This window comes from Xiphophorus hellerii, chromosome 11 (assembly GCF_003331165.1).
Source record: "Xiphophorus hellerii strain 12219 chromosome 11, Xiphophorus_hellerii-4.1, whole genome shotgun sequence".
Classification (NCBI taxonomy): Eukaryota; Metazoa; Chordata; class Actinopteri; order Cyprinodontiformes; family Poeciliidae; genus Xiphophorus; species Xiphophorus hellerii.
The window spans coordinates 19,576,014-19,601,805 of NC_045682.1; the positions used below are offsets into that span (position 1 = coordinate 19,576,014).

Below are 25,792 nucleotides of genomic sequence, written 5' to 3' on the forward strand. Positions count from 1 at the left end.
GTTCACGTTCTCCCGTCTCACTTCTGACGCCAAAACGAGAGGTGTCCCGGCCTCGCCCGTGTCCGTCAGCTCACGCTGCTGACAGCTTGGGTTTTAATTGCAGCCGTTCGTACTCAATACACACCTTCAGGGTTTGGCCCTTTTTGTTTTGTTTTTTTTCTTCTTTTTTGAAGAGCAAGCAGTATCTCGCTGCAGGGAAGATGACATTCTGAAATCCCTGAGAACCTGAGCGCCAAAGCTGGAGCAGCAAAGACTGTGTGCCTGGATAAGCACCCTCAAGGAATTCCCAAAGGAGAGTAGACCCTGAGGCGAAAAGCGTGAAGTTTTCACATCAAACTAGTAAAGTTCGGATTATAATTTGGACTTGGTGCAGAGGAGAAATCGTGCTTCTTTACTAGAAATAATAATGATTAAAAAAAAAACATCAGGTTGTGAAACACTGGAAATAGAACAAAATTAGGGGAAAATTACCTGAAAATCTGAGATGCACCGACAAACCAGCAGAATCAGAATCAACAGATAGAGTAACCATAAATGTATTCAAGCAAGAGTAACACTTTCAACATATTTTTATTCAAGTAAAAGTAAAAAGAGTGAAAAAGTTTTTGAGGAGACCGCTACTCCAGTACTGAGTAAATTATCATAAAATTTTATTAAATTTTTTTTATTTTAAAATTATGACATGAAACAGATCGACTATGAAGCTATGTCTTAATTGTCATTTTAAAGGAGGCAGTATTATGTAAAATTAACTTTTTTAGGTTTACACCGTGTTATGCTATTCCCTCATCCGAATCATAAATGGAGTGTTGATTTGATTATTTCATGTATGTTTGAGAAATCACTCTGCTCCTTCAGACTAGCCAGATGCAATTAGCAAACACGTTTTGGAACTGCACATCTGTTGAGTTTATTATACCGGCTACCTCTCAGTGCAAAGCCGGGTAAAAATGTTGCTAAAGGGTTCATATAGAAGACGTGTTGTGTCCGGAGGGCAGAGTTTCAGAAAGAACAGAAGTTTTTAAAGAGACAGACACAATTTAACTAGGACGCGTTAAATTGCAAAGTCAACATTTTTTTAGTCGTTTAATATAAACAGCGTTTTTATAACAAGTGAAGTTGACATATTTATTTAATTGTGGTATGAAATGACACAATGTGCCTGGAAAATACATAAAACTGCCCTTTAAAATAATTTTAAAAATTACTACAATCAAATACCAAATATTGCAGTAGCAGAGGAAACATTCCTTTAAAAATTTTTTTTCAATATTAAACTTTATTTTACTTCATTTTTTAATTTCATTAATGCATCTACCAGACAGATCACAAGTTAAAGAAACATGCTTTCATAGGTAATGCTAATATTGGCACAACGTGTGCAAAGCTTTCCCTAACTTTCAGTTGAGGCGGATTTTGTTCCGAATATAAAAATAGCTTTATAGCCATCAGGCGTTCCAGACCAGTGGCCTAAACTTGAGGAACTTGTTGTGATCAAGTTCCTGTTGATTTCTTTGCATCAGCTGATTAAAATGTAGATGACATGCATGCGCTAGGAATAGGTAGTGTGAGGTTCTCACTGTATGATGAGCATGAGAATAAATACCGCAGTCTCACCATAACGCCGTATTAGCACTGAAATTCAAAACGAAGATGTGTTACAGGGCCCAACTGCCTTCATCAATAACAGAAAATCAGGAGCGTCTGGTGGTGCAGAGGTACAGCAGGCCCCTTGTGCTGTACCTTTTAGCCGCCCGTAGTTAGGTTGCAGACCTTTTGACCTTTGGTGCGTGTCTTCCTCCCTTCTCTTTCTGCCCACTTCCTGTCTGAATATTGCAAAATGAAGGTCACTAGTTCCACAAAAGCCTTAAAAAAAATAAATCAATAATTCAGCCTGTAGCTCTGAAGACCTTCCACCATGGCTCTCGGTAACTTTAGCTGAAGAAAAATTGATAAAGAACCAACTAATGTTTTTAAGTGTAGAATATAACAAATGAAAGTTTTACCAGTTTTCAGTTAGTTGTTGGGATAATTGCACCGAATTTCCAGAAAAGGGCTGCATAGTGACGCAGTTGGTAGCACTGTTGCCTTGCAGCAAGAAGGTCCTGGGTTCGATTCCCGGCCCGGGGTCTTTCTGCACGGAGTTTGCATGTTCTCCCTGTGCATGCGTGGGTCCTCTCCGGGTTCTCCGGCTTCCTCCCACAGTCCAAAAACATGACAGTTAGGTTAATTGGTCTCTCTAAATTCTCCCTAGGTGTGAGTGTGTGTGTGCATGTTTGGGTGTCCTGTCTGTCTCTGTGTTGCCCTGCGACAGACTGGTGACCTGTCAAGGGTGAACCCCGGAACGTTAGCTGGAGATGGGCACCAGCACCCCTCCTGACCCCTCTAAGGGACAAGGGTGTACAGAAAATGGATGGGTGGATGGATGGATTTCCACATAGATTGTGCCTTTTTATTAACTTTTTTTTCTTAATATTCCACAGATATGAACATCTCATTGAAGATTAAAAATCTTTTCTTTTTTTTTGCTAAAGTTTTTATCTCTCTTTTAAAAACTAAAAATAGAAAAAAGTAAAATGGCAACAAATGTCATATAGTAGATCTTTATATATAAAAAATATATATATATATATATATATACATACAGTATATATATATATATTTCCCATTAAGACATAAGTGCAAGTTTTATTTAGCTAAGCTGAGGTCAACTATGTCTCTTTGGATTGTAAAGGTTGCAGATCCCTGGCATGGACAGATTTATTTAGTTGTTTTACAGAAAACATTCCTTTTTATACTCTACAGAGCAACACCAGTAGCATAACAATTAATTAACTAGATAAGTAGCTGGTTAGTCAGACAGCTTGCTTACAGCATAACTGCTTTGTTAAAACAGCGTTATATTAAATGTGATGAGTGAAAGCAGCTTGATTTCTCTTTCTTTTTTACCTAAAACATGTTTGCCTTTTATTTAGGAGGTAAAGTAATAGATTGATTTGGTGTATTCATTGAAAGATCATTACAATATATAAGGATTACAGTATCTTAAATATATGTTATTATGGAAAACCGATGGCTCAGATTTAATACACACACATAGATAAGTACATTTGTTGTCTTTTAATGGCATTTTGCAACATAAAGGAACCACGGCCTGCATCGAAACATTGTGTGATGAAGCTCTGCTGCCCCTTGTGGTGTAAGGGTGTCATTAGAAGATTTTCAAATGTAGGGGGTGGTGTGAGGTAAACATTTTTCAACTTGTTAAACCTTTTACTTACATCTCCATTGTAATGTAAGTAAAACATTACTTACATTAATGTAAGTAATGTAAGTAATGTCAGCCTCTGACATAGGCAGAGGCTGACATTTTTCAGAATGCATCACATTATTAGAGTTTTAAGGTCTTAAAGTGAAAATCTGTGTAATTAGGGACTAGTCAAAGGCTTCAGCCTAAGAAAGATCACAAATGATCAAATCAAATCAAATTTTATTTGAATAGCACATTTCAGCAGCAAGGCATTTCAAAATGCTTTACATCAAACACAGAAACACAATGCAACAATCAAAACACGACATTAAGTCAAGTTCCATCATTAAATTTGTAATTGATTACGTTTCAAATACAATCCTAAACAGGTGGGTTTTTAGTCGAGATTCAAAGGAAGTCAGTGTTTCAGCTGTTTTACAGTTTTCTTTAAGTTTGTTCCAAATTTGTGGTGCATAGATGCTGAATGATGCTTCTCCTCGTTTGGTTCTGGTTCTGGGGATGCAGAGCAGACCAGAACCGGAAGACCTGAGAGGTCTGGAAGGTTGATACAACAACAGCAGATCTTTAATGTATTGTCGTTAAAGCCGTTCAGTGATTTGTAAACTAACAACAGTATCAATGTACCTATGTTGACACTTTTAATACAATAACTGACAAATATTGCATTTCAAACTGTCTTTTGCAATATTAATATCAAGGATGAAATATTTGTGATATATTGTGCAGTCCTGATTGATTTGCTCAATAGTTCATACATTTTACACTCCTAGCTGTTTAGTCACTCATCAATCCGTGTTGTGGTTTCCCAAAAATCCACGCCTAACCCGGTTGCTGTGTGTGTGTGTGTGATCAGTGTTTCTCAGCAGTCACACACACTTACTTGGCAGCTGCTTGTTGTGCCAGTGTGTGGGTTCCTCACATGCTGTGGTGTGTGAGCTTTTTTTTTCTTTTTTTTTTTTTTCTGTGCGAGCCCGGCAGCAAAGCAGCAGCACACTCCGGGTGTTTGTTGAATGCGTGTTTGTGAAGAGGAGAGCAGAGACAGTGAGGAGCTGCGTCAGGTGCTGCTGTTGATGCCGTGTTAAGTTGGCCGGCACAGACTGGGGCACCTGTTGACATTTGAACCCCCGCCCCCAAAAAACACACACACATACACACCCCTTCTCTCTTATAAACCCCGCTACGAACATAGTAAAACACAAGTATCATGCCGCTCAGGAAAGCTGGCTTTTTAGGATTATCTGAAGAAAAAAACAACAAAAAAAACAGAAAACACTTGAACAGTTTAAGTCAATAAACAGTTACATAACATTCAGATATTTTAAGTCGTTTTCTCAGAGACAAGCATATTTAAAACACCCCAGTCAGTGTGTGTGTTTGTGTGTGTAATCTTCTAAGGTTAAAATCTGCACTATTGCGTTTGTAAAGAAGCTGATTCCAATCTGGTGTGATGGCGTGTGTGTCGGCTGTACTTCTGCCTGCTGAGCCACAGATGGCAGCCCTCTCTCCCTGCTCACAGTGCAGATGTACGTGTGTGTGCGTGTGTTTGTGAATGTGTAGTGTCAGGTTTTCTTTGCACGTGAGCAGAGGATGCTGTGTGTTTTTGTTGATGTGTGCAAAATACACGGAGACATTTTAACTCCCTCTCCACACTTTCTCACCAATCTCAAGGCCATCTATCCCCCTACCCGCTTTTCGGATAAGCTGCATTTCTTGTTTGATTTATCTTTATTTACACTTGTGAAAGTTGATTGAGAAGAAATTCTCATTTTTAATAACAACCTGTTCAGAAAACACTAAAACATCAGACAACAGAAATACATCAAGCAGAAAACAGAAGAATATCTTTATATTTCTATCCCGTCCACCTTCCCCCAACACCTCCACCTTTCACCCCACCAGGACACACACTGGAGTCAAAGTAGTGTAATTTACCACTTAGACATCATGACACACCTAGCAAACAAAAAGGCTTTTTTGCTCTTTGTGTCAGCATGTGCCCAGATTCCCCAGGTGTCTTTTCACAGGCTCACCTGGCAGCGTACCAGTGTTTCTTTCCTCTGTTTATGTAGCTCGTTGTTCTCCTGCAGGCGCCTGCTTGGAGAAGCTGTTCATTCCTGCTTCTTTCACCTGTGCCCTTCTTTAGTCTGCTTCACATATACTGGACAGTTAAACTCAATAAAATACAGTCAAATTAACTTAAAAAAAACTTTTTTACTCCTAACCTAGACAGGAATTTAGACAAAATGTTGACTTGTCCTCACTTTCTCTGGCATCCAGTTTTCTCAAGGACAAAAACCTAATAACACTAAATGTGTGTAAAGTCTTTTTGTTTTGTTTAACCTTGTTTTTTGTTCTTTAATTTAACAAGTGGCTCTTGAAAATGAGAACCTGTTGTTAATTAAAATGAACTTTTAATGAATAAATGTAAAATAAATATTTCAAAAAGAACTTTCATTTACCACATCACAAAACTACCTATCTGTGAGATTTTATTTGTGATTCCAAGTTTAGCTTACACAAGGTGTCCTTCACTGTTTAACTTTACCCGTTTCAAATCGCCGCATTCTGCTAAAGAGGCAGCAAACACTTCCAAATTATACCCATCAGTAATGTTAACCCGTTGTGTACAGAGTCTTGCATAAGTATTCATAGCCCCTGCATGTTTTTACATTTCACAAACTAATAGATTTGAGTATTTTCTGAAATAAACTTAACAACTTGGCGCATAACTGTGCATCGGATGGAAAACGATCGCTGCAGGATATCAGGAAATATACCTATATGTTGCTGTGTCAGATCACCAGCTTTAGTGGGGGGCAATTCACCCACGTTTTTCATTGTAATCCCTTTCTCTGGTATTATGCAATATCCTCACAACAAACAGTATAAATACTTTTGGAACGCAAAGCCAGACAAAGCAGGTAAAAAAAAACAACTTTCCCATGTTCAAGTTTAATGCTCTTCTTCTCGTCCCTCATCTCGCCACTGAGCTGCAGATAATTATCACCGTTAAGCCATCTAAATGTACTGTTTAATCAAAATCCCTTTTTCTTCTTAGAAAAGGCACCGCACTGTGTTTGTGAGCTGAACCTTGCAAGTATCTTCACCGCTGCACTCGTGTATGACAAGCCAGCCTCCACAGCACAGAACTTGTCAGCATATGCGTGTAATAATTACAGTGCGAAAGCGAAGAAGAATGGCTGCACTGATGTCGAGCACTGTTCTGACACCCTGGCTGGCAAATTACACCAATCCTCTGCACTCTCATTAGCAAAGAGCACAGCGAGGCACCGAGCGTTTAGATAGCTTCTCGTCTGTACCTGTCAGTGACTGTTGCTTTCTGCGTTCTAACCTGCAAACACAACTGCTGGAAAGTTACGACACTTGCTCCCATGCTCTTTCTGATGACTATTTGTTGCCTGAATACTTCTGCAGCAATGCGGAAACTTTGCATGGAGATGGTTGCATTTAGAACGTAGGATATTTAAGTTAAGAATCGACACTGATTTAAGGCCTGAAGAAAAGGCCTTAAATCAGTTCCTTTAACGTCTTCACAACCAGATGTCTACATTATTTGTTGGGCTTTTCTGTGATTCATTAATACAAAGTGGCTCGTCATTATCAGATGGAAGGAAAGTGCATGTCTTCCCTTCAGCAGAGTCCCTGCATATTTATTTCAAAATGTTATACTTTTCCAGACTAAATTTTATAGATTCTTTTTCTAGACATTTTTCTATGATTTGATGGTAATTAAGGACCACAAATCCAGCTTTACTTGATTTAAAATTTGTCTAAAGAGAAAACTGAGAAATGGCCCTTTTTTGGTCACTAGAGCCCCGTTTAGTCCGCTTTAATCAAACTCCAGTTCGTGTTCGTAGGCATCATAATTTGGGAATAATACTGTGTGAGGCTTAGCGTGGTGGGGGAGCAAGTCTGTCCTGGTGGCCCGCCAGGCTTATATACTCCTGGGGAAACCCTTCATCCCCAAGCTAAACGAGTCTACCAGACTATCGGGTGGGAACATACCTTAAACGTAAGGTGGATGGAGCACAGATGTTCAACCCTGTAGACTGTTGTGGAAGCTAACGCTAACTGAGACATGTGGACTGTTTCCCCCCACCCAACCTGATAGGTGCCATTATGTCATAGAAGCTCTCTGTCCTTCCTCCCTTACGCCTCCCACCCTCTCTTCCCGCTCCTCGTTTTTAATCCTCTGCAGAGTAGGTGTGTCAGATCACCAGCTTTAGTGGGGGGCAAAAGACTCATATTTGCTTAACCAAATCCACAGGGAGGCAACCCTCCTTTATCTACTTCCAAATTCACTGCATCCACTCTTATTCAGTCATTTGTCACTTGCACTGTCTCCCCACTCTCTTTCTGCTTCTTTCTCTCTCTCCTCATTTTGTGTGTGTTTGCTCGGGTGTGTGCAGGCAGAGAGAGGAAAGCCCACAGACAATGCTCAGCATTTTACCCTGCTGCTCTCCTTCCTCGCTGCTCGTCCTGGCTTTCCCTCAGTGGTTTATCTTTTCTTCTTTCGCCTTGCTGCTGAGGTCAGACTGGCACAGGCAGGCGTTGTTGGAAGCAGAGAAGATCTTGTGTGTGTGTGTGTGTGTGTGTGTATAAGGTAGTGTTTTGTTGCTGAGCTTATTGGCTAGAATGCCAGGGTTAGTCAGGGCTTGCCCCTTTGTTTTACACACAGGGCCACACAGTAAGCAGGCAGAGACACACTAGCTCCCAGCAGTGCTCATAAATACCTGTGAAGCATTGCTGTATTGACTCCCGCAATAGGCCACTGCACAACTCAGGAAATGTCAAAGTCACAACCATGCACACCATTTACTGAAAGGATTACCGCTAAACACATCGGATTCTTGGAGTACCGAAGCAGTTTGGGAAGGCATGGAACACTGCAGAAACACAAAATCTTACAAGTTATTTTTATAGTTTCTAGTGCAAATATCTTGGTACACTACAAATAGGTCAAGACTAACTTACAAGTTGCTTTAAGCAAGATAAGCTTGTTTTAAGAAATTAATTCCTTAATATTGATGAAAAAGTACTAGTTCCAGTGGCAGATTATTTCACCTCTAACATGGGAAAAATGTCTTGTTATAAGTGAAATAATCTGTCAATGGAACTGGTACTTTTTCACCAATATTAAGGAATTATTTACTAAGTAACCAAAAAGTGAGTGAGTTAGTTCAGGGGTTCCCAAACGTTTCCACTTCACAGGCCCCCAAAGAGCCTGGCCGGGGACCCCCAGCCCACAAATGATGTTAATATGTAAAGAAATATCAACTTTTAGAATATCTCACTTTTATTCAATATTTAAGAAATATTACATTTGTTTGGCATATGCATAAACGCATAAAAACTTTTGCATTTTGTTCTTGCTAAGCTAGGTACTTTGAGGAGCAAAGCAGATTAGATTTTATGCAAAAAAAAAAAAAAATATATATATATATATATATACCTACAGTATATATAATTTTTATATATTTTTTAATATTTTGCACATTTCTTTCCTCCTAACTTGCCCTGGTGGCCCCCATTCTGAATAACACAGAGATAGTTGATGCCACTCACCTTGCTTAGTGGAGAGGTTGAGCGGCGAAACAATTGATATATATATATATATATATATAAATATGTATATATATATATATATATATATACATATATATAGTTGATTTATCTTCCAGCCCAAAGTTACAGTATTTTTTCTGCTTTTGCCTCCGTTCCCTCACAGTGAGCACTTGTCCTGCGCATTCACCTTCTTTCTGCACGGCGAGAGCAACGTGTGTACCAGCGTGGAGATCAACCAGCACCAGCCCATCTACCACCTCACAGAGGAGCACCTAGCTCTGGCTCAGCAGGCGTCCAGCCCATTTCAAGGTTGGTCTTTATTTTTTTTATTAGTTGTGGATTTACTTTTAAAACACGGGTACTGCATTTCCTCGTCACGTGTTTGCAAAAAAATCTGAAATAACCAACTGAGTGAACACTGTGGTTTTCTTGCTCATGTTACTTTAATTTGACTCTTAAAGTGGAGCAGTGTAGCGTTAAGGCTAAACGCACCGGTTTGCTGCAGATGAGACAAACTTTTACTGGTCGAGTCTGGAATATTGCACATAGCAGGACTCATTTCTGCGAGGATAGCATGTGCTGTTTTTAATTTAATGCATCAACACTGCTTTGGAATTTCCCTGTTTCAATATAAAGGCCAGCCGAGACGTTGGTCGGATGAGACTAACCACAGAAACATTTGACGTTTGCACTGACACACCAAGTCATCTGAGGAGAAGCTTTTCATTGAACAATGCTCATTTAAATAAAATGAAAACATTAGGCTTTAGTTTAGCATGAATCTCATTATGTGTTTACTTGATACATAATGATTTCATCACTTAACCTCTGAAATAAGGTTGCATATATTCAGCACTCGGTAATCTATTCTCTTCCAAAAATTAGAAATGTGTAAAATGTTGCATTCTATTTTTGGAGATGCACCAATCAGACTTTACTTTGATTGCTGATTTCTATTTATTTCTATAAGTCTGATGTGTTGATTGCAATTCTCACTAGCTGCATTTCCATTGAATGTATAATTGTGCATATTGGAATTGCAAAAATAAATGAGCGTAATGGAAACACTTTTCATTTTGAAAAAAATTTATGTTTTGTGATAAAAAGTTTTTGCGCTAGGATGCCGTATTGAAATTAGTTAATGTTGCAATACTGCAATTTTTCCGCTTCACATGACGTGTGGTCAAAAACAAGATGTGATCTTAATTGCATTTTGTTACTTATTAAAAACACAGCAATTGCGAAATTGTTATTTTTGACTTTGGCGGAATATCAACAAAGTTTTGCGCACATTTCTAATGGAAACGCAGCTACAGATTCAGATTGTTTCCTCTAAGGCCAACACAATGCATAAGATTAGACCTAAAATTAATCTGAAAGCTTTCTTTTATTAAAGAAAATATCTGAGACAGTTTTCAGGATGTATAATAAACTATACTTAATTGTTTTCTTCTACTTTGTTTAATGAAAATAATGTGTATTTAAATCACAAAAATTAAAAACTTACAATAAAATTATTTTGTATTTTTAATTGCAAAATTAAAATTGCATTTTTAATTCCAAATATGATATTTGGAAACATCATATTTGTTTCCAAATATGATGCTTTTAACTTTTTTCGCCTGCAGTCTAAAAGGTTTGGACACCACTGCTCTAAGGTTAGTTTGAATGAAAAAGGGGGAAAAATGTGATACATGTTCTTTAATAGAGGCAGTGTTCAATGAATAAATTGGCCCATTTATTCTCCAGAGCATACGGCCATTTAACATATTTTAGTTCACTCAAACAGAAAGTGCATACTGTTGGTTGATGCTTTTATGAGCCAATAATTGTAGGTGTTTTTAGTTTTAAGCATTTGGTGATCAGGAAAATAAGAAAATCGTTTTTTTGTGGGGGTGGAGGGGGTTCAATATTTTACCAACTTATGAAGCAAAAACAAAACTGGCCAATTTTCATCTCTGGTCAATTGATTGAGCTACTTCTCTGTATTTTAAATATTTTTCAGGTTTTTTTCTTCTTAATGGAGTAATTGTATCTAATTTCCACAACAGAATGACACTAAATTTCCCAATCAATTTTATTTGGATTAATTTTTATTATTAGGCTGTAAACTGTGTGCAAATATCCCATATAAGAAAATGTAGCCATCATCTTTTAGAAAAAAAGATTTGTTATCTTTTAGATTAAAACCCAAAAATAGAGATAAAACGATTACTCTTTAAAAATTACAACAGATGTTCTGCAGTAGATGTCTCTCAAAAATTATAAAATGTCTTTTTCCAAAATAAACTGTTGTAAAATATTAATTTTAATTCAGATTTGTTGCTCTATACCCGTTTTATTCAGCTGCACTGAGGGTAAAAATGTCCCTTTGGACTGTTAAGGTCACAGACTCCTGTCTTAGTATGATGTGTTGAATCAAACAGAAAACAGTGGTGTCTCTCGTTAGGGCAGCTCCTTTACAAGCCCAAAAAGACTAAAAATATCAAGAAGGAAAGGCTCACACTAAATGCACTTTATTGGAACGAAAAATATTACTATGGCTGCTTTAGATGTCTTGGCTGCTGTTGCTGAAGATAATGCACATATAATCTTCTGTCAGGCTGATTTTCATTACTGAATGGCTCTCAGCCAGTGTGAAAGAAAAGCCTGCACAGTCACTTTAGATTAGGTTGTGGTGTGGTTATAAAAAAAAACCTGCAGCTTTAATGATCTCCCATCACTCATCTGGAGCCCTGCTCTGGAAGTCAAAACTATTGCCAGCTTGCATCCTCTCATTTAGACGTCACGGTGTAATGACTGTAATTTACATTCTGCCCTGCCCTTACGAGAAGTGACTGACAAATGGTGTACTTTCTGGATTATGTTTTTTGATATAACATTATTTTTATAACTGTAGCTCAGTTTTGCATTTGACTTTTGTGTCAGAAGACATTTTTAAACATCCTTTCTGCTTAGTTACAAGAATAAAATGCTTTGATTTTGACGTTAGTGAATATCTCTGTGTTTTGTTAAAGGTTTTATGGTGTAAGCGTTGTTTGTCTTGCTAAGAAACAAATTTATATTAAGATTTATAGTCAGTATATACAGTAGATTCTACAGGAACTGACCGGGACTTAAAAAGGCAGGTATACATTACACACAATTAAGACTGCGACTAACAATTATTTTAGTAATCAGTTATTCTGTCTATTCGTTGGATTTAAGAAATTGGCACATTCTGCAGATTTTTCATTGAAAATTGTTAGAGATACTCTGAAATACGCTAATGAACAAATAATTTAATTCATTCTTTAAATAAGAAAATAAACATTGCATTGCCTAAAATGCAATAACTTGGCTTTATTTTAGTGTAAAGCTGAAACTGCCACTTGAGGAGTTTTTGGTAAAACATAATTACAGAAAAGTGCTTTTGTCTCAAATGCAAAAGGTATATTTTTTGTACAGTTTTGGCTTAATTACGTCTCTGAGTATGATTTTTTTTTTTCCCTTGCAAAATGATCTTTTGTCGAGTCTTTATGCTGCAGTTAATGATTAATCGATAACTAAATTAGTTGACAATAATTTAAATAATTGATTCATCACCATTAACCGATTAATCGTTTCAGCCCTAAACAATTAATTCACCAATAATGAATTGTACTTCTATTCTCTTTTATATTTACAATGAGATTTCTCATTTTGAAGCGGCACAATGATGAGCCAGAGTATGAAAATCAGATACCAAACAGGAAACGGCGATGACTCAGTGAACTACTCAACCAAAAACTTACCCACAGTAAGTGGGGGTTTGGGGGTAAGATTCTCTTTTGCTTCAAAAATCAGATGTCATATGACCTATGTGGCCAGTTTATGCACTACTGACACTGGCATTTAAAAAGAAAAGATGTTTTTAATTATTATTTACGAAAAATATTGCATTGTTTATCTGCCTCGGCTGTTCACATTGCAATTCTATGTACGTTATACTGATGTGATATGATGGTTTGAAGCTTCACACCAACACTGTATAAATGTGACTTTGGTTTGCCCGTAATATTAACCTAGTTGCTGCAAAAGTCACAAAGAGCGTGTTAAAGATACTCAAGGTGGTCATAAAGGTTAAAGTGTGAGTAAAGGAGTTTGGTGCGTTTGACTCTGCTTTCCATCACCAGCCGCTCTGCTCAAAGGAAATGATTGTTCTGGGCAGAGGGCGGTCGGTGCTTTGACCCTAGATGCTTTCATGTATGTTAGTTCAAAGACTCATGGGACTGATAAGCTCAAGTCCACGGAGTTAGATTGTGAGGCTTGTGTGGTTTAGGTGTGTTCTGTTTAAACTGTAATTGATTTGGGATTTAGGTCCTAAACAGCGTTATGTACAATGTGCAGAGAGCAATAAGGGTAAGGGGTTTATACGTCCATTCACTGCTTCTATTTATGCACCAAGGATTTTGTATAAAATTTTTTTTCCCACGTCAGCATCATTAAATGTCAGTGAATTTGGAGATATGATTAAATGCAGTTACGGAGGGCAGTTTAGTGATTGACATCACACTTCTTTAAATGTCCTGAAGAAATCTATTTTATATGGGAAAAATGTTCAAGAACAGTATTTCTTTATTTACATCATACATTATTATATTGCCACAAAATAAAATTCAAAGTCCATATCGCCCAACCCTACTTTGTCCACTTATTTTCTAATTGTAAATTGTTAATATTTTTTTTACACATCACCTCTTCCTAATTCATCATAATTATGTAGTGATCAAAATTTTGTGATCAATTTCTAGGGATGCACCAATAAATCAGCCCCAATTTCCTTAATTTTTATAATTAGCAACTTTTCAGGCAAAAGAAAAATCGCTATCGGCCAAAATCGGAAATGACAGGTTTTTAGAGACCACTGATAGAACAGAAAACCGTAATAGGTTTACCGCTACCCAATTTCAGTCTGGTTTTCAACCAGTGTTTACCTGGCAGTATTTACTTCCCGCTATATGTTGTTTTAAAACAGACAAGGTATTTGAAGTTGACCTTTAGTGTCTTGTATTGGTGGTTAGGGCTACAAAAATAGCACTCTCTTTGTATATATATTGTCATTCCCTTAACATGCAACACGCTTTGTGATAGACGCGTTGAAATTCCTGAAGGATAAAACATAGATGTTCAACCTTCCTATTACTTGCTGAAAACCTTCCTCTCTCACAGCCTGAGGTCAAACATGTCCTGACCTGCCATAGGAAGCAGATTTCTCTCTAAAGGACGTCTTCCATCTCTGCACTTCCTCTAAGAAGCCACTTCAAAAAAGATAATGTCTGGAAGTTTAGATACTGAGGTTCTGTAAATCTTTTTTTTTTTTATGTTCCCACTTGTACGTGAAGAATAAATAACCTGGATAAGACAAATCACAGTGGAAATTTCCAGATTCAGCTGTCTTTCTGTAAGGGTAATAATACGGATTACTTCCTCAGCTCACTGTGTTAGCTCCTCTACAGCCAAACCCCTCCACTGTGTTTCTCGCCCTCCTGAGGCGAGGTGATAAAACCCCTCAGTTAAAGACTACTGCCTCAGATTAAAACGAAATGACTATTGTAACTTGACATTTGAGTTCTAACTGGGAAAATAATGGGTTTAGTTACTCAGTTAAGATGATTGTATTTCCCCTGGGTCACAGTGACTCCTGGAATTTATCGAATGAAGACACCCAATCCTGCATGTTTGAAAGGAGCAGCATTATGTAAAGTTGACTTTTTTTTAGCTCTAAATCATGCGATAATGTTATTCCCTCATCACAAAACATAAAACCCTGGTTCTTGCATGTTTGTATATCTTTACATCTCCTGTGGCAACCATTTAGCTGTTCAAAACTCTTGGTTGGACCTAGCACCACCTTCAAGGTGCAGCTCCAAGTTTCTGAGCTTCTACCTAACAGAGCAGCTCTCCCTGCAACTCTCCCACTCAGCTCCTTCAGACTAGCCAGCAGTAATTAGCAAACCCCAAGTAGGACTGCGCATCTGCTGATCTTACTATACAATCTACTTCTCAGTGCAATGCTGGAAAAAATGTTGTTGAAGGGTTAGGAGAGGAGCAATGTTGTGATGACTTCCTGGAGGCGGAGTTTCAGAAAGAACAGGAGTTCTTAAAGAGACAGAGCCCCGATTTCAAGTCGTTAAATTACAAAGTCAAAATTCTTTTAAGTCATATTTGATGTATAAGGAATTTTTTATAACAGCTGAAGTTAACATAGTTACTTGATTATGCAATAAAATGGCACCGTGTGAATAGAAAACACATAATACTGCCCCTTTAAATAAAATCTAACATTTCTTTTGGTCTAAATATCATTTCTGTCTGCGTCTGGTTATATATTTATTAGAACATAATTGTAATGCTCGAACACTGATGCGCCCACATAAAGCAGGTCTGTTGTGGGTATTGAGTGTGTGTGTGTGTGTGCAGGTGAGGCTTTTTCCTGCCGCAGTGTGTCTCCTTCTGGTTAACCAAGCGTAGCGTTGAGGAAGGGAGGACATCCAACTCCTTTTCATCCATCAACACCTCGTACCTCCCCCTTTCACTACTCATCCTCACCTTCGCCAAGCTTGGTTTACTGTGCGGCAGAGCGCCCCGGCATACGGACCTCTCCAGGATGTGACCTCATAAAAGGGCGCAGAGTGAATGTAATGAACTCTCAGCCCATTACACTGATCTGAGCGCATTTGACATGTCTTCAGGGAGCCCCAGGATAGACTCCCAGGCAGTGAAAGAGGGAAAGAAGCAGATGGGAAGATGAGCGGGAGAGAAAAAAAAAACCTATCATTTCCCAAACTGTGCTTTGGTTTTCCAAAAACAAGCAGTAATTATAAAGGATTTGCACTAGATGCACTGAGAAGGCATTCGTTGACCAGATTTTCACCCAGAGCAGCCTTAACCGATACTCAAACTGATGGAAACGCAAAAATGTGATCCCTTTTCATCTCTTCCAGATAGCTCTGACGAGTGACGACAAAACTCTTGATTTGAAAGCTGCTATAGCAGAAAAACGACTCAGCTCTGTCCAGGATCAGCAATGTGTTAAAAAGTTAGAAAAAAAAAGTCAAAGGAAGAGACGTGTGAGTTAAACTTTTAGCTCTTAAAAGGAAGTCTGTTTGGAGTACGGCAAAGTTGTTCTGATTTACATTTTGGAAGTTTTAGTCTCGGTCTCTTATGACACATGAGAGATGTTAGCAACCTTTTAGAATTCCCAAATTTAAGATAAGGACATTTATGGCTAAATCAATGGCAAATTAAGAATAAATTTAAAAAATATATTAAAAATTGACACAGATAGCAATAATCAAAACCAAGACATGATCAAATATATCTGCTTCTCTATGTGCCGCTGCTGAGTTTAAGGCAAATTGTAATCCGTAGCTTCAAGTAACTTGCTGTGTTAGTCGCTCACAGATCAATCAATGTTTGAGTCTCAGGCGGTCGCACTGACTGTTGTTTGAGAAGCGAACAATGCACATTATATCCTAAATGTCCCCATGCGCATCTCTTGCATCACTGTTTAATTGCATCCCTCCTAATTGGTGAGGAAGCTCAGAAGAAGGTTGAAAAATGTAAAAAAAAAAATTAAAAGATGAATAGTTTCCTGAGAAACTAGTTTAGTCACCAAGGTAAGTGCCTCCTGGCTTCATCTTCCTGCCTATTTCTGCTCCATGCTCCCTCCTGCCTTGTTTTTTTTTTTTTCCTTCAGTCCTGCCCTTGGATCGATACCTGGGAACAGATCCCATCCAGTCTAGTAATGACATACCAGAAAGGCAGAGAAGAGGGGGACATTAACAAATGCTCACCCTCACACCCACCCAGACAGTCTGTCCGCTGAGCCATTATGCCCCCTTCTCCACATTTCAATGCATTTTCTACGCAGTGAAAGATGAAACCCCACGTGTGTGTGTGTGTGTGTCGCCAGCTGAAGTGCTGATGGTTTCTGTGCTCACATGTATGCATTATGCATTGTGTTTAATGGAACAATTTGCATTGGCTGATGGATGTTAGTGTGCTCTGTATGCAGAGTGATTGTTTTTTTTTTTTGTTTGTTTTTTTCCCCCCACTCCTATGTTGCATCTACTGTATGTTTTCTGCAGTGAGTCACCTTTTTGTAGCAGCTAAAAACAGACGAAACTTTATTTTGAAGACGACCAAGTACAATCAGAGAAATCAAATTGGTGGGACAGCAGAGATCAAAATATTCCAAAACCTAAAAAGGAGGAAATTTATTTTGAAATTAATAGCTGTGTCAAAAAAACCCATTAAAATCACCTGTGGCCGGTGAAGAGAGACAAGAAAGCTGCTGAGGATATTCATTTCTTTTTTCTCTCTCTCTTTGTCTCTTTTTTGTCCCCACTAGTCATCCTGAGTCCTTTCGGCCTGAAGGCAACACTGACTGGCCAGTCGTTTAAGATGTCAGACCCCCCCACACAGAAGCTGATCGAGGAGTGGAACCAGTTTTATCCCATCAGTCGCAGTAACAAGGAGGGCTCTTCAGACGACAAGCCTGAGGACATGGACTGGGAGGATGATTCTCTGGCCTCTGTAGAGGTCCTCGTTGGTCAGTTTTTAAGTTTTAATAACCCACTCTGTGGTCATTTTTGCGTTTTGTTTTGTTGTTAAGCATCAGATATGTTTTTTGTTGGTGTAGGTGGGGTACGTATGGTCTACCCAGCCTGCCTGGTGCTTGTACCCCAGTCAGATATCCCCGTTGTGGCCCCTGTGGGGTCCTCTCACTGCACTGCCGTCTACTCGGGTGGTCACCAAGTGCCTGCTTCCCAGCGAGAGCCTGCCATGTCATTGGTGACCCTCACCCCTCCCACGTCACCCGAGGAGACGCACACAGGTGAGCGGGCAGTGAAAATTTAGGGGAAAAAAGCTAGTCGTGTCTTTCTTCACTGTCGATTTTTTCATTTTGTATTTTTGGGGGGTGGATTTTCGGTCTGTCAACCCCAATCTTCCTCTCTCCAGTGGACTCTCAGTCGGCCCAGAAGTGGGTCAAGATGCCATCATCATCTGACGCATTCAGTGTGGACAGAACAAGTCACCACGGAGGGAAGATTCCACGCAGGCTGGCCCGTCAGGTGGTGGAGCGTGTCTGGCAAGAGTGCAATATCAACAGAGTGCAGAACAAGTGAGTAACACACCACTTTACCAGGCTGAAATAAAAAAAAAAACATAGAGATGGGATTCTCTCATCTGCAAAAAAATTCTTGGGCTACAGCTAACTATTATCTTTTGTTTAACCACTTAATGTTACTGTATACAATATCAGAAACATGCTAACAAATAAGAAAACAAACCTTTTATTGTCTGCAGCTAGAAAAATCCTTCTAACATCAACATGTGAAAATCTCAGCCCTTTCTGCTTGACTTAGCATCAATACATTGTAGGGCAGATTTGGTGATTCATTTTTTAGATCAGTACCAACCCCCGGTACCGGGCCGCAGAAGAAATAATTAAATACTTCTGTCTCGGCGTTCAACCCCCCCGCCTCCCCTTTCCGAAGTCTTGCTGTAGCGCCCCGCCCCCCGTACCCCGGTCCCCAGCGAAGTCTAGACCAGTCCGCGGTACTAAAAAGGTTGGGGACCACTGTTTTAGATGAATAATTGGACAGCAAAGAAACTTTTAATATGAGATTTGCTTTACAGAATTTGAACCACATGTAGATAAACTATGCCATTTGAGTTCTTGGTAAAACATGTACAGATACAGATTTATTTTTCTTAAATGTAAATTTTTTTGTACAGTTTTGGCTCAACTACTTCTCTGAGTATGTTGTTCTTTGAACAAATGGCATTTCTATGTACTCCAGTTAACAATTAATTGATTACTAAATTAGTTGACGATTATTTTAGTTAATTGATTAATCGCAATTAATCAGTTATTTCAATTAATCAATTAATCATGATTAACCAGTTAATTATTTCAGCCAAAAAAATAATAATTCTACTAAAAGGTTTTGGGTTTATGGAAATGGAGGAGGCAAGCATGCAAACAAGGCAGCCAGCAGCCAGAGCTGCCTTTTGCACATTTGCGTTTAGCTTAATTATAGGCATTCTGAAACAATTCCTGGCTCTCTCTCTGCTTGATCAAGAGAATCTGCTATGAAAGGTTCACAATGTTTCTGCTTTTAAGGCGTTTTGGGTAGCAGGGGAGATTATGGATAATCTCCTAGCGCTGCCCAGGTTCTCCACAAACCCCAACGTCTCATTAACTTTCTTTTCCCAGAGCCGACTCGAATGTTTTTCTGTTAAATTCCGGAGTGGTGGCAACGAGATCCACGTAAACCCACTGCTTTGTTTGTTTCGCGATGCCTTGGGAACATATGTGGAGTTTTGGTTTTATATCTTTGATGATAGATAATTAAAAAAAAACAAAAAACTCTGGGTTCAGTTTAGTCAATTTTTGTATAATTCAACTTCAGTGACTCTGACACATTGGGTGCATCCTGGGTTCTGTTACCCCTTGACCAGCCACAGACTGCCAGCTAAATTTAGCTTTTGCCCTGTCAGCCAAAATACTGTGGCAACAAAGCTTTGTTGTGCAGCCACACAACAAAGCTTTTACCAAACGGGACTGCATACCACAGAAAACCAACCAAAGACGCACATTTTTTATCCCTATTATTTCAAGCATTGTGCGTAACGGACAGTGTAAAAGCAGATTCTTCCTCACAGTGCAATAAAAAATGAGTTTGGAATTTGGCTTAGATGTGTTTATTTCTCACATCTTTACTTTTAGGCGGAAGTTTCCAACTGCATCCAACGGTACCTGTGAGGAGGAGGAGGTAGAGAAGGTTGGAGCCTGGGAATTTGTGGTGCCTTCACAGAGGTCCTACTGCAGCTGCTCCAGGTAAGTCACTTGTACTTCCTGACAATCGATCGCATAAAGATGCTACAGATTTATCATTTAATCACTTAAGCATTTTTATACAATATTAGAGCTATATTAAAACATGAATATAAACAAACCAGTTCCTTTTTTTAATAAGAAAATAAACACTTTCTTGCCTAAAAGACAATAACAGCATTCTTTTAATGAATCAGAACTGGGTGAAGCTAAATCTATGCCACTTGAGTTTTGGCAAAAACATAGGGTCTTTTTATCTTAAATGTCTTTCTTTTGAGACTGTCTAATTGATTACTAAATTAGTTGATGACTAATCTGATTAATCATGATTAATCTGATTAATTATTTCAGAACAAAACATTATGGAGATGGCAAGAAAAAAAAGTATTCTAAGCTAATGAGAAACTGTTTTCGTGTACTTGTGCTTGTCATCACTTGTGATAGGTTTATTTTATGTCATAACCTGCAAAGAATCAACCAGAGACAAAGATTACTTTTCTGCAGAACAGGAGAGTTGAAAACAGACGCGAAAAATCGCTGTCAAACACTGTCTGGAATCAACTCTGCTAGATCTTTTGTCTGCATTCCTCTTTATTATGTATAGAAAAAGGAGGTTGGGCTTCTTCACACAGTCACACAGAAAATCGATCAACGATCTTTATGTTCTGGAACCTTCTGTGGACATGCCCTTACAAGGGCATGTGGCTGACCACAACTAATCAGTTTCACATGAAGCTAATAACACATGAATGTTTTAACGTTTTTAGCTTCCAGGCAAACATCCTAAACAAAGTTAATAATGTACTACAAAAGATTAATAAAGTACTACAAAAGAGAGAAGTTAAGTAAACATAAAACAGAATAATAATATAAAAAGAATAATATGAAAACATAACTCATAAAATAAACTCATAAGTAAATGAACCTAGAGAATAATTTTTCTAACAACTTGTTTTTGTTTTCATTTTCTTTCGCAGACACAAATCAGGAAAGCAGCGAACAGGCAGCACTCCGGGCCAAACCCAGTTGACGGGTCAGCCCTCCCAGCCTCCAACCAAGCACAAAACTGGAGGCGAGAAGCCAGAGAAGCAGCAGAAGAGACCCCAAACGCCGTTCCATCACCGCAGCTTGACCAGTGACGAAACATCCATAGAGACCGAAGCGGCGGTAGCCCAGAGGCTGGCCATGAGGGCTCAGGACAGCGGACGATTTCGATCTGCGGACGTCACCACCCTCCCTAAACCCCCCCAGCTCCAAGGTGGAGCGATTGGCGCTGGGCCTTCAGAACAGTCCAACTCGCCGCCGCCGCCGCCACTTAGCCCCCGCCCCAGCGAGCGCAGCGAAGAGTCAGGGGAGGGCATAAAGAACCCTTCCACCCCCAACAGCCAACACTTCTACCAACTGCCCCCAGAGCCCTGCTTGGCTGGGGCAAAGGGCGACGGTGAGGAGCCCGGCGGGCCCCACAGTTTGAGCTATCACTTCCACAACCCCCACTCTCATCCGGGAACCTCTGCCTTCTCGGAGCCTCCCGAGCCCACAGTGTTTGTGGGCTCGGCGGTCAACCTGGAGGATGACGGCTGCCACACGCCGTGGAGGTTATTCAACCTGCCCCGCAGGAAGGAGGCTGAGCTGCCCACGCCACCGCTGCCCGGAGACAAACTGAGGGATGAGGCAGCTGCTTCACAGGACCTGGTGTCGGTTACAGAGTGAGTGTCGACGCTTCGAACTTGACGCCCAAACAGCAATTTTTAAGGGCTTAGTTAGGGCTGGGCAATAAATCAGTACCAACATATTTGGGCTGAACGATATGACTGAAAAACTTACCACAACATAAGTGTTTCATATATTGATATCAGTAAGTGTGGATAGATAATTATAGAGCTTTTTGTTAGAAATATCTGAAATACTGCCAAACTGATGGCATTACATTTCCTGTTTTCACTCCACGCCATTGTTTTTTCAAATTTTTATTAGTAGTTTTGAAGCACAGTAGCAAAACCTGAAACTACTGCTGCGCAAGTTACTAAGCAGGTTGTTGCTAGGTAACCATGTTGATGCCAACTTTGCTTATCGGGCAGTGAGAGGTTGAGCAGCTTTTCCTCTCACTGCTCATGTTTCCTCTCATGTTTTTGTAAAGAACACTTTCCTCTTGAACTGGAAGACACTTTAAATATCAAAACGAAAACAACACATTATAAACAATAACCCAAAAAATAATAATTGGTCCAGTTGTGAAAAAATATAATTTCTGATACTGTCTGAATGGAAAATCCCATTCTTTTAAAAATGGGAAAACGTTCTGGATTATCTCAGAGTTAAAAAGTCAGTAATGTGAATCGGTATGACATACCTTTAAGTATATACAGAAATAGGTTACTTCTTTCAGGTAATTGCAGGCAAGTTGGGTAAAAAGTACTGCCTGCATTGACAGAGGCGGACAGAGCGGGAATCGAACCGGCAACCCACCGTTTGCGGGACCGCCGTCCAGGCCTAGTTTCAGTCAACATTCCCCTCGTTTCTTCCCGTCATCCTTAGCACGTTAATCACTTCCTATTTGCCCCGTTGTGACATCACACGTTACGAATGTGCCGGCCCAGCACTGCTCATTGATTCCTACACACAAAACACACTCCGAAGCTCTGAGAGAGGAAGAATAACGATCGGCATAGATAAAGATAAACCCCGGCTATTGGAACGAAGTTGAAGCTGATAGAGCGCCTGTCTGTTGGCTATCAAGCGGCAGAGACGGCGTTGCTCACCAGCAGGTGTGTTGGAGGTGGTAGGGATGGAGGGGCAAAGGGATTACTGGGTTGGTGGAGTTGTGCAGTCCTAAGGGACCAGCTGTTCGGACAGCCTTTTTCTAGTGAGCTGTGATCCCTCCAGCCACAGCTCTGAATGGCCACTAATCTCCTGCTCGGGCCACTGCACACACCACCTTACATCTGGGCCAGACAGGCACGTCGTCGAGCGAGACGAGGTCCAGGGAAACGGAGGGACAACACGTCAGCCGGCTCAGCCCCCCGCTCTCCTGCCAAGCGACGTGTTTTCGTTCCCCCAGCCTCTGATGCCTCATATCCAAGTAGGCCGCAGTTACGGCAAGCCACAAGCTCCTAAATGTTCGAACAGGTTTTCAGAAATTCTGCAGAGACGTAATTGACGGCAAACACGCCGCATCGGTTGTACCTCGCGGCAGCTGTCGGAGCTGTTTGCATCCGCTGACATTTATGTTGCTGCATGCAAACATGACAGCAATGCTGACATATGTTGTAAGGTGCCATCTGTTCGCACAGAGCCACTCCGCCTATAAAAGTCGCCCTTTGTAAACTAAGACGATTTAGGAGTTACGTTTTAGAGGAAAATTGGCTGTCAACCGGTGACCACACCGTACCAGACTTAAAAGTTAGATTTTTCAATAATTTAAAAACAGCCAGGCTGTACTGACAGTCACACTCTTCATCATGAAAGCGAGATCAGAAGAAGCACAACTTCGGTAAGAAGTACTTACTAGTTTTGATGAAATGAGCAAGACTGCAACCAGATAACAGGAAGGATCTAATGACCTTTGCCTGCATAGTAGCTCTTTTTAGGCTTTTAAACTTTCAGTCTTGGTGTGTTTCAACACCTGATAGTCTCATACTGTTCAATTTGTTCCATTTTTCAGCTGGTGCGGTTCACTGTCGCTTTAGTGAACCTAACTGTTAATCCCATATATTGAGTGCTCCGTTTGTCTGAAGTTATAAAACATGAAACCCCATTTTTTGACTCTGGAAACACCAAGTACCAATGATTAATGACCACTCACAGCTGAAAGGATGGACGAAATACACATGAGCTTTATGAAAACCATAAATTGGAAAGTGGACACAAATTTCTGATCAATTTTTCTTGGTGCAATTGTAATTTACATTAGGAATTAATCCATCTTTGTGTTGCGTTTCCCCACTTCCCCTTTCAGAGTGATGTCTACATCTGAAATGCCTCTGAAGGTGTCTGAGGACCGGCTTCAGATGTATAGAGCCAGGAGGAACCAGTACCTATCTGCTGCTGTCACTGACGGAGATCACGAGCCAGAGGAAGACCCCTACGCCTTTGAGGAAGGAGACGTCAAGTTTACGTTCTCCACGAAGAAGGATAAAGGAGGAGAACGGGAGCCTGGAAAGAAACACAAGGTAGGAAGCTGGAGTCAAATCTAATCAATCAAAATCAACTATATTGATTAGTACTAGGCCTGTCACGATAGCAAATTTTGCTGAGCGATTAATTGTCTCAAAAAATTATTGCGATAAACGATAATATTGTCTGAAGACCTTTTTACACTGATTTAATGGAAATGACGTAATAATGCATGTGATTTCCTGCCAAAGATAGATACACTTTATTTTCAAAAGAATATTTAACACTGGAGCTGATAAACTAAATAAACAAAACAACCAAAAACAAAATGGATTCTCAGTCTCCATTAACAAAAAATGTACTTGATAAAAACTAAACAACATAAAGCCAAAGTGGAAATAAATACTGCATTCAACCCAAAGAGTGCAGATTATGAAGTCTGTATACTATGTTGCCCTTCAGTAATAATTAGATTTAAATAGAGAAGATGGGCACATCGACTACCTGATGCAATAGTTCACACTACATGATTTTTTTGCTCCTATTTTTCCCCATACAACAATCTTAGCACGTTGGTCTTTCTAAGATTGTGTGGTGTGTTATTGTAGATCCTCGTTGCCGCTCCGATCTAAATCAGGGTTTTTCCCCGACTGGGAGCTTAACGCAGCCTGTTGAATGTGACAGGCAGCCAATCAGAAAGCGCGATTCTCCTCTGCACTTTCTGAGGGGAAATTACAGAGGGGAATCCCAAACAGCTGATACGGCGCAACCCGAAGTCCAGCGGACATTGGAGATGATATGTGGAAACAAAATTAATGTTTATTCAACATGCAAAGAATATAGAAATGACAAGAGGAGGAGTTGGAGCGAAATTGCTACCGCAGTTGATAAACCCGGTAACTTTTCAGCTGTTCTTCGTTAACGTGACGTAAATATGTTCTAATGATTTTCATTCAGTCAGGACTTTACGCTGACACTAGCCACATGCATTGCAGGTAGATTGTAGTAAAGCATTGATTAATGCCTGGTTTTAAAATTAGTTCACTGAACTTGTAGCCATTATTTTGTGCCCATTGTTGGACACCACACGGCAGGAACGAACCGAACCGTTATACCTAGGATTTCTGTCGGCTAATGTGTGGTCTGTCAGGTTTTGAAAATGGGCCGACAATCGGCCGACAGCTCTAAGATCGTGTAGTGTGCGCCGGGCATTACACTGAGGAAATGAGGGGGGGGGGGGGGGGGGGGGTCAGTGGAGAGCACCGGAGTTGAGCCTTTTTTCATTCAGTGTCATTAACAGAAAGAGAAAAATGTCGGGAGAGACGATAATGCCGATAATTGAAATGACGTCGATAGTACGATTAATCGATTTATCGTTTATCGCGACAGGCCTAATTAGTACATAGCAAAATAGAATAGTGTCTCTTCAGAATCTTTTTAATGCGAAGCATAATTAGATATAAAATCCCTACAACCATCTCTTTTTTTCTTTCTTTCATTCTTTCCTCTTGCTTAAAGACTAGTGGTCACCATCCCAACATGTTGCCATTATTCTTGTGATGTTCCTAAACCCACCCATCATGTAATGTGCAGACCTGCTCATATTAAGCATCTGATCTGGACACTCTGAACTCCCTTTGTGATTGAAAGCAGCTTTTTAATGGTTTGCGCTCAGTGACGTGGGCTCTCGAAAGGCGTCAGGGGCTTATCGCAAAAAATAGACTCGACGACCTTTTTTATGAGAAAGTACAGAAAATAAGTCCAAAGAAACAGACACGGCCCTAGGAACACGTCGGACTCCCAGCACTTGTTGTTCTAGCTGTGAGGTGATATTAGCAGATGAAGTAACAGGAAGAGACTCCAGTGCTCGTTAGTGCTGCTGCTGCTGTGGAGCTCAGGAGAAAAAAAAGCTGTTAATAGTCAGTATTTTTCTGGTGTTCACGTTGAAGGTGCAC

General features: G+C 39.9%; 1 protein-coding gene across 1 annotated transcript in view; it reads left to right on the forward strand.

Moving 5' to 3' along the window:
- Positions 1-25,792, forward strand: part of med13a (mediator complex subunit 13a) — a 98,494-nt gene that overhangs the window by 49,954 nt on the left and 22,748 nt on the right. Inside the window, exons 4-10 of the mRNA XM_032576368.1 lie at positions 9,021-9,166; positions 17,232-17,432; positions 17,523-17,717; positions 17,843-18,005; positions 19,617-19,727; positions 20,702-21,430; positions 23,680-23,893. Coding sequence (XP_032432259.1) covers positions 9,021-9,166; positions 17,232-17,432; positions 17,523-17,717; positions 17,843-18,005; positions 19,617-19,727; positions 20,702-21,430; positions 23,680-23,893 — 1,759 coding nt within the window. The remainder of the gene's footprint in view (positions 1-9,020; positions 9,167-17,231; positions 17,433-17,522; positions 17,718-17,842; positions 18,006-19,616; positions 19,728-20,701; positions 21,431-23,679; positions 23,894-25,792) is intronic.